The 9,866-nt window shown below is 44.3% G+C and overlaps 1 protein-coding gene across 4 annotated transcripts in view; it reads right to left on the bottom strand.

Annotated features, from left to right (window-relative positions):
* Positions 1-1,157: 1,157 nt before the first annotated feature.
* Positions 1,158-9,866, bottom strand: part of SLC9A6 (solute carrier family 9 member A6) — a 53,939-nt gene continuing 45,230 nt past the window's right edge. For all 4 annotated transcript variants that reach the window (XM_042974148.1, XM_042974150.1, XM_007098490.3 and 1 more), the window contains 2 exons: positions 7,795-7,900; positions 1,158-3,866 (listed from right to left, as the gene is read on the bottom strand). In XM_042974148.1, the coding sequence (XP_042830082.1) occupies positions 3,594-3,866; positions 7,795-7,900 (379 nt within the window). In that variant the 3' untranslated portion in view covers positions 1,158-3,593. The remainder of the gene's footprint in view (positions 3,867-7,794; positions 7,901-9,866) is intronic.

Genomic DNA, 9,866 nt, shown 5'->3' with positions numbered 1-9,866 from the left:
CTCTCTCAAAAAAAAAAAAAAAAAGATTAAATTAAAATGTAAATTTGAAAAAAGACCATGTATACACACAGCCTGTATCAGAGAGGGGTGCAAAAAATGGGACCTACTATTATTATGATTTCCAATTTATTCCAAGCCTCATACCTTATACTGCATAATCCATACGGGGGGGCTTCCTATCAAGGATGTCCCGATGAAGTTCAAAACATCTATACTTTCATCTCTTTACAATGCTGCATTGGGTCAGGTTAACAAATGTACCTGCTCAAATCAAATGTTGGGTTTCACCTGTGAATTAGAAAACATACGTTTGTGGGGCGCCTGGGGGGGCTCAGTCGGTTGGGCGTCTTGACTTCGGCTCAGGTCATGATCTCACGGCTCGTGGGTTCCAGCCTCGCGTCGGGCTCTGTGCTGATGGCTCAGAGCCTGGAGCCTGCTGTGGATTCTGTGTCTCCCTCTCTCTCAGCCTCTTCCCAGCTTGTGCTTGCTCTCTCAGAAATAAATAAGACATTAAAAAAAATTTTTTTTAAAGAAAACATGGGTTTGTTCCAGAAGAGGTGTGGTGTGTAGGCCACCTGTGTCTCTCACTGGATCACGAACAAGAAAGCTGGCAGCAAAACACAGAACCAGTGTGGTTGGTGCCTTTACTAGACAAAGTTGCTGTCAATAACAATCTAACCTCTAAAACTGCTCAGGTACAAAAAGAAAGACCTATCTTTAACTTGCAAAAAGGATTATTTGCATGATCATGCTTTCCACCAGACTTGGAACTGCCTTTCTACCTAAGCAGATACAGAATCTACTCTTGCCAAATAACGCAATGAACATTTTCGTGACATCATCCATTACCAAGCTAACAGGCTACAAACCAATGTGACAGAATTCGACTGCCCTGAGTCGAATTGTTAATTTGACTGCCATTTGTTAAATGGTTCAATCGTGAGCATAAGCAAATATGTCCAGCCTTACCCATAAGCCGCCCCCCCCCCCAATTGGCAACCCCATACGTTACGTTCTGGTAGGTTTCTGTTTGTTCTTTTATTAAACATCAGTCTTTCCTGCTTTCCCAGTAGGTGTATAGGTAGAAAAATAAATGAAGTCAGTACTCTTTACTGCTTTCTCGCTAGAATAAACTGTGACTCAAATACGGTGACTGGTTATTTGCAAGGCTATAATTTTTTTTAATGACAGATTTTCCTAAAAGAAACCACTATAACATCTGTCCAAGTACTGCAAGGGAAAACAAAAAATACATACAGATTAAGTCTATTTCTTTAACAGCACATTGCCAAACACAGACAAGGAGGATAGATGCCAAGGAACCTTACAAAATAACTTTAAAAGATGCAATGTTTGAGTCATTCAAACGTGTAGGGTTCACAAAGAACAGAACAGCAAGTCCGAGAGCAGCTCTACTTGTGCGTGATGGTAACTCAGACTGTCCTTCATTCAAGTTCACTCAGGTTGTCTAAAACCAATGGGTATGAGAGCACAGTTTGTGTTTTCTTCTTTGCTTGGAGATGCGCACACAGATCAGAGGAGAGGAGAATCTTCCAGATGCTGACGTCAGCACAGAAGGCTTGGTTCCCCTCTGATACAGCACGAAGGCAGATTCAGTTGACTCAAGCTGTATCGGTTTCCCTAAGAAAAAGTCTTATGCATGCTGAAAGAGACGAGTTACTGAATTTGTCATGCTAAGTATTTACAGCCATTTTCATGAAGTGAGCTCAGTAACCTGACAGAATATAAAAGGTAGTTGTTCATTTTTTGTATGACCTTTTACAACTTGAATAACTGCGTGGGTAAATGATGCTGAAGTTCAAAGCCCCTCAAACACACATTAGCAAGAATCAGAGACTGCATGAAGAGGCACACATTATATAAAATGCACACTTCGCGGGGTTCCTGCATAGCAGGAAAGTCGGTACCACCACATAACAAATGGCTATCTATGCCAACAGTTAGAGCTGCCACTCAAGGGTACAACGGGGGAATTCCCTTAAAATCTCCAGGAGTGTTTGCAACAGTACAGCTACCTGGGGGAGAATATTTTGCTCGGAAAAGAGATTTTTGGCTGGAAAATTTTAGTATCACGTAAACAAATCAATTTTGCGAATTGGGGAAGATTTAAGGCAATGCTACTCAGACCCGAGGGGGGAAAGACCCACAAGAGCTCGTATTTTTCTTCTGAAACCTTAACAGGTCAGGATCGACATCAGAGACTAACCCCCTTCTAAGCGTTCAACGCACCTGCAGGTGTTTTCAGCATTACAAAGTAGAATCTTTCATTGTCTCAGTAGGAAATGGGAAGTTGCTATGTACTCTTCCTTGAAAAAACAAAAACAAAAACAAAAACAAAAACAAAACCCACCACACCACACACACACCCACACATGGCAGCTTGGGCATTTCATATTAAAAAGTCGCATGAAAACTAAGACAACTACCGCCGGTGCACATAAAGAAGCCACTGCCCTTATGATAAGCTCCAGGGCAGCGCGGTTCTTTACGACGGACTTTGATGTAGTGTGGCAACGATCATGGAGTCATAAATTAACTTTTAACATCAACTGCAGACTAACGACTGACAATTAGACACAGTAAGTTCAAAAATTTTACATTTTGCTCCTGTTTGGCTGCTAAAGAGCAGCAATTTAAATTGATATAAAAACATCTGACCACAAAGCTTGCTATACAGATCAAGTTTATAATCAAAAAGTAAGCAGCAACTGAGTTTCTTATTTAAACTTATCTGGTATTGAATATTTACACATTTGGGAAGAGAGATCTCCGAAAGACCACCCCCCACCCCTTTACTCCCTTCGTGCGCTCTGCCCCTGCCCCTGCCAACGGAAACCACGTGCCCTGAACTATGAACACCCGTACTTTTGGCTAAGCTGGCCGGATAACGCGACGCCTTCCTACGGTCTTGGTCTGGGAGAAAAGTAACGAAGCCTTGGATGTCTTTTCCGAACACCAGTGTCAATGAATCTGTTCTTTCACGGTGAGGGGGGAAAGCGCCCCCCACCTCGCCCATTTCACTCCCAAGCCCAGCGGGGCAAGATCTGAACACCCTCAGCCTCTAATGCCACAACAGGCCACCGGAGAAAAAAGAAAGAAAAAGGTCACATCCAAGGCAGGAGCAACGAACACGTGCTTGTTTCTCTCCTCCCTGGGCTTCCCCAGAAATAACACGCCCTCTTTCCTCTCCCTCCCCTCCCACAAAACAAAATTAATTCACGGCACAAGAACTTGGTACTCTGGTTAAGTATCGGGTAAGTGTGAGAAAGAGTACGTGTGTCACTTTTTATACTTTAACTGAGACGTAAAGCTAACGGAACACACAACATCACTGTGAAAATAACTTTTTTCTAAAACAGATCCAGTCTACATAGTGCAGCCAATGAAACATAAAGGAATAGTTTGTTCACAATCTGCCTTGTACAGGATATTTATATTCTCTCGATGCCATATAAAGAGCATTTATATAGCTTAAACATTCAGAGACATGCACTGGGACTTTTTAGGTAGTACAAATTTCTTCACAATCACATGTGCAAATTTTACAAATCACTAAGTGAGTATTAGTAAGCTTAGGCCGGACTGTGTCTCGTATTATCTAACAAATTTAATGGGGGTTCAGAATCATCCATGGGAAGAACCAAGCGTGTTCCCCGAATGACCAGTTCGTGGTCCCCAAATGAGAGCTCCCGATCCAAGGCATCTTCTGAACTATTTCCCATAAACCTCCTAGGGGCACCGGATGTTCCTGATTCGGTGTTCACAGTAGAATCCCCATACGTCAAACTAATGTCGCCATCATTGAGAATGAGATCGGAGTCATCGTCTTTCAACTGCTCCTGGTTCTAAATGCAAATAAAATAAGTCTTAAGAATTGCTGTGCGACTCAAGAAACATTTCCAATGGAAGACTTTTCAAGGATTCCCTATTTAAAACTCTCCAGCACCAGCCTGCTGCCTTCAGAAGGCCTACAGTCCTTACCTTAATGACTCCTCGTGACCCAGACCCTTCACCCTCTGCTGCAACTGCCTCACCCACTCCAACCACCCCACCGTGTGCCTGCCATCTGAACCGCTGACAGGTGGCCCAATCGCTCACGCTTTCCCTTATCTCCCGTCTCCCCCGCCTTCCTTCCTGTGACTAGAGCCTATCACTGAGGTCTCAGCTTAAAATAAAGTCCCTTTCTGCTAGGAGTCTTCCTTGACCTTGCCAAGTGGGCTTAGGCGTGCCTCCTGTGTTCTCTCCTAGCATCCTGTACTTCGCCCTCTCCCTGCAGCGGCCTTTACCCGTGTACCAGAACCGCGCGTGCACTGGTCTGCTCGGCATATCCCACACCAGCCTCTGAGCCCCTTCTCTGCCCTGATCCAGCCACCTGACGGTTCAGGGCACACAGAAAGTATTCTCCAAATGTTAGTTTAATGGATTACTGAATGGGTTTATATAAGTGAAGCTTTTAACTTCTGTATTAACAATGCCTAATAAAAGAATACCCCCAAATATGTTAAACCCTCTCTGCGTATTTGTCTACCAGCTCAATAAGCCTCGGTTGTAACGGAGACTTTGTGGCCACAAAAGTATAATTAAATAACGTTCTACAAAAGGGGGAAAAATCAAGCATACATATAATGCCATTTTGGTCAATGAAAAAAATGTACGTGTGCACAGGCTGATAGAAGCGGCTTACATCCAGCTCTTCTAAGCTGTGTGTTTAAAAATCTTAAAATTTGTCTAACATAGACCGAGGAGGCTGTTAGACGCAAATTTAAAACATCTTTAATTTTTAAAAAAAATTTTTAACTTTTTTTTAAATTTACAACTTTAATTTTCAAGTGGAAATTTGCCCACTCGAAGATACGTGAATCAAAACCCAAACAAGCCCGCTCCACCAACCGACCATAATCCCCTTCTGCCCGATACAAGTTCAAAGGCTAAGTCTGAGCAGCGTCTACCCCCTCACTGAGCAATACTTCCAACGAAGTTGTGGCGCCTTCACGCGTCAGTGGGGCTCTTGAGCACCTTCTAAGGTCTTCATTAAGGTTGAGGTTTGGGCCAATGTCTACCAAATTTTAAAATGTATATGCTTTTTGCCCCAGCAATTTAACCTTTAAGATCTATTTTATATACCTTTACATGTACTTGGATAAATTCATATGTAACAAGAACGTTTACCATACCAGGAGAGGCAGGAAGGAATAAACGCCCCTGCCTTCTACTATAAACATTACTTGTAATAACAAAGAAAGAAAAGGAAACAACTTAAAGGTCTAGCCAAAGGCGGATGATTAAGTCAATGTTGGTGCAAGCACTATGCAGCCATGAATAAAGAGAAGGCAATGGGTTCTCATGGACTCCTCAAAAGGTGGCCACGATGTATCAGTAAGTGAACAACCCAAGTAGCAGGACGATGCAGTTGTGATCTCATTTGTGTAAGCCAGTAACAAAGCTATACACACATGTATAAGTTTATGCGGATAAAACAGATTAGGAAGTACACACAATAAATCCTTCGTAAAGACTGCCTCTGCGGGGGAGACGTATGTGGGATGAGGGGACTTCGATATTTTGTATTGTCTATTCCACACTATTTGGCCATAAGTATGTTTTTTTTTTACGTTTATTTTTGAGAGAGACAGATTACGAGTGGGGCAGGGGCAGAGAGAGAGGGAGGCACAGAACCCAAAGCAGGCTCCAGGCTCTGAGCCGGCAGCACAGAGCCCGATGTGGGGCTCGAACCCATGAACCACACAAGATCATGACCTGAGCCGAAGTCGAATGCTTAACCGACTGAGCCACCCAGGCGCCCCTTGGCCACAGTATGTTAACTTTTATAACTAAAAAAGTAGTTGAGAACAATGAAAAATAACATTAAAAGTTAAGCTTTATGGTTGTTATGGGTTACATTATATCCCCCCGCAAAAGATGTTGAAATCCTAACCTTGAGTCCCTGTGAATGTGACATTATATGGAAATAGGGTCTTTTCAGATAATCAAATTAAGATGAGGTCATTAGTGTGGGCCCTGATCCCATAGGACTGGTGGGTGTCCTTAAAAATGGGGAAATTTGGCCACACACACACACACACACACAGAACGTCGTGTGAAGACGAAGACAGAGGGGCGCCTGGGTGGCTCAGTCAGTTAAGCATCTGACTTCAGCTCAGGTCATGATCTCACAGTTCGTGGGCTCGAGCCCCACGTCGGGCTCTGTGCTGATGGCTCAGAGCCTGGAGCCTGCTTTGGATTCTGTGTCTCCCTCTCTCTCTGCCCCTCCCCTGCTCACGCTCTGTCTCTCTCAAAAATGAATCGACGTAAAAAATATTTTTAAAAAAGATGAAGACAGAGATCCATGCGGTGCATCTGTAAGTAAGGAACACCAAAGACTGCCGGCAAACCAGCAGAAGCTGGGGAGAGGCCTGGAGCAGGCTCTTCCTCCCAGCCCTCAGAAGAAGCCAACACTGCCCACACTTTGACCTCAGACATCAAGCCTCCAGAACTATGAGACAATACATTTCTGGTGAACCATGAGGTTTGCGGTACTTTGTTATGGCAGCCCCGGGAAACGAACACGATCATGTTGTGTTTAGCTATATTCCACAGGGCACGCGGTTGTTGGGGAACTCGTGGCTTCTGGTGACAGTGAGCAGGTCTCTGGAATCCACGAGCCGATGCTCCCTGACTGGACTGACGAAGCTGGCTGTCCCCTCTGCACAGGGCCTCGTGGACTGACAGGGCACAGAGGGGAAGGAGGCCGCTCGAAAGGGAGCCCGGGAGATGCGGGGGAGAGAGGCGAGACAACACGCGTGTCCCCGCCGCACGAGGCACAGTCTGTCAGAAGTGTACACGGACTCAGCGGAACACAAAGCTGTGGGGCGGCCCTCCCTGCTGGTGCCACCCCCCTCAAGACTCCTCTTCCGGTCCATTCCCTGGGGGGTCTGCTCTCACGTGCCACAGAGGAGGCCGTAGGGAACGGAAGGCTGCGGGTCTACACTGCTTCACCGCTGCCTGGCCTCTCTACTCATGGTGTTGCATCACAGTGGTCAAGTTGGTGGGTTTCGTTAACGTGGGCACTTTATGCGATGCCACAGATTATTTCTGAAGGGTTGGGTTAGAAGCAAATTAAAAAAAAAAAAAGAACTCGAAAAATAAGAGGTTCGTATTTCCAAATAAAGGCTGGTTAGCACTGGCCGTTTCTTTCCGTGTTGCAGCACTTGCCGCACCACCAATCATGTGTCGGTAGCTAAGGAAAAAAACCTGGAATCTCGATTATATGTAGATATGCTGGCATATCCTAGCAATGTGGAACACGGGTAGATAAATGCTCGCTGATCCTCAAACGCTGGCAGGTTTCAAGTACGAGACCATCTGGCGCGCTGCAGGGATATCAAAGTTTGCCGCGTCAGTCCTCTCAACACGTCTGCGGCCGCTCTAGTTCGTAGGGGAAAACAGGACACCTCTAGCTCAGAGGTGACACCGAGCTCAGGCCACATACCGCGAATACATGAAAACCGGCACGGGACCAGAACCATGTACTAAAATCACGGACAGTAAGGTGAGGGAACGCGCCGTATCTGTTTTCAAATGACGTTTCAAAGACTGTGAATGGTGGCTGCGGATTTCGGTGTATTTTCTGGCTGAGCAAACTATACTTCTAGTCCCTCTTGTGGATTCTGTACGTCAGAGGCAAGCAGAGCAAAATCAAACCAGCGACCCGTCCACAGAGCGGAAGAATTTCACTTCATGAAGAACTTCGCTTGTGGATTAAAAACAACTTACCTCATAAGCTTGGGGGCTGGTCAGGCATCGCGCGATGGGCCCGCAGCAGGCGGGGAGCGTGGTGGTGAGGGGAGGCCCGCTGTGCGTCAGCAGAGGCTTCAGGTAGCTGTGCTGGTTAAGGAAGAGCCGGGTTCCGTTCTTCACAAATTCAAAAGAGCCACCCCTTTGATCACAACCGCCCTCGCTGCGTACCTGCCACTTCGGAGGGGAGCAAAGGGCTTTCATTTATGTCGCTCATTTTGTCACCATGTTATACGCCCGTGAGATAGCCAAGGGAGAGTTTGTGATGACCTCTGTTTCGCAGAAATGGAAAGCGAGGCTCAGAGAAATCAGTGATCTGCCCGAAGTCACACAGTGAAGCAAAGGGAAGGACCAATACACAAACCCAGACGGGTTTGATTCCAAGTGCCATTTCCACGGCGTCCTAGTGCCTTTCTGATTTTACTAAAGCCAAACGGAAGACAAAATCACTCTTGATTTAGCACCAAAGGAGATATGGAAGAAAGTAAAGAGTGGTAAGAGGAGAAAAAAGATGAAATATTCGGTTGCAGAACATAGTGACAAAAATGGTTTTAATCATTTACTGTGAGTTCAGCTGGCCTCCCGAATGAGTTGAAACTTAGTATCAAAGGAAATGCAATTCTAAAAACGTTTAAAAAATGATGTATCGTTGAGTTCCTCTATCATAGACCCTCATTTCAGTATTCATTCATCTTCAAAAACTAAAAACAGACATGGTAACATATGTGATACTCAGAAGAAAACAAGAGGGAATCATAAGAAAAAGTAGAGAGAATGGGAGAAAGACACACACACATATACATTAAAAATGAGGAATAGTCTGGGCACCTGGGTAGCTCAGTCAGTTAGGCATCTGACTCTTGACTTCGGCTCAGGTCATGATCTCAGAGTTTGTGAGATCAAGCCCCACATGGGGCTCTGCACTGACAGCATAGAGCCTGCCTGGGATTCTTTCTCTCCCTCTCTCTCTCTGCCCCTCCCTTGATCATCCTCTCTCTCAAAATAAAGAAATAAAAATTTTAAACATGAGGAATAGTCCTGTATCTATTAAAGAAATTAATAACCTTCTCAGACAAAACACTCCAGGCCCAGGTGACCTCACCGGTAAAATCTTCCCAGCATTTAAGGGAAAAAAAACCCCACCAATCCTCCAGAAAATAGTAAAAGAGAAAAATTCTACCCCCTTCATTTTGTTAATCCAACATGTTATCTTGTTAACGATACCTGACAGGGGCATTATGACAAAAAAACAAACAAACAAACAAACAAACAAAAAAACCCCACAAGCCAGTCAGTATCACTCATGAAAACAGACACAAAAATCAGACACAAAGGATTAGTAAACTAAATCCAATGGTACATACATGGGATAACATATCATGACCAAGTGAGATTTGTTCCAGCAATGCAAGACTGGTTTAATATTCAAACAATCAGTGGGGCACCTGAGTGGCTCAGTCAGTTGGGCATCGACTTTGGCTCAGGTCAGGATCTCACAGTTTGTGGGTTCGAGCCCCACATCAGAATCTGTGCCGACACCTCAGAGCCTGGAGCCTGCTTCTTATTCTGTGTCTCCCTCTCTCTCTGTCCCTCCCTACTAATGCTCTGTCTGCCTGTCTCTCTCAAAAATGAATAAACATAAAAAAAACACAATCAGTGAAAATCAGCACAAAGACGGATTGAAGGAGAAAAAACAAATACATGATCATCTCATTTGATGCAGAAAACTCATCTGGTAATATTCAATACCTGTTCATGATAAAAACTCTTGGCAAACTAGAAATAGAAGCGGATATTCTTAATTTGACAAAGGCTATCTCAAAAACCTACAGCTAATATCATACTTAATGGTGAAATATTGAAAATTTTCTTCCTGAGGTCAGGAATAAGACAAAATGTCCGCTTATATTCAACCTTGTACTGGAAAGGTCCAGCCAGTGTAGTAAGATGTAAAAAAAGAAAATATAAGGAATTAGAAAAGAAAATAGATAAGACACTATTATTCACTTGATTTTATGAACAGTAAATCAAAAAGAATCTATAAACTCTTC

The sequence above is a fragment of the Panthera tigris genome, chromosome X, assembly GCF_018350195.1.
Source record: "Panthera tigris isolate Pti1 chromosome X, P.tigris_Pti1_mat1.1, whole genome shotgun sequence".
NCBI lineage: Eukaryota > Metazoa > Chordata > Mammalia > Carnivora > Felidae > Panthera > Panthera tigris.
Note: the sequence above shows the minus strand (reverse complement) of the source record. Positions and strands in the feature narration are given on the sequence as shown.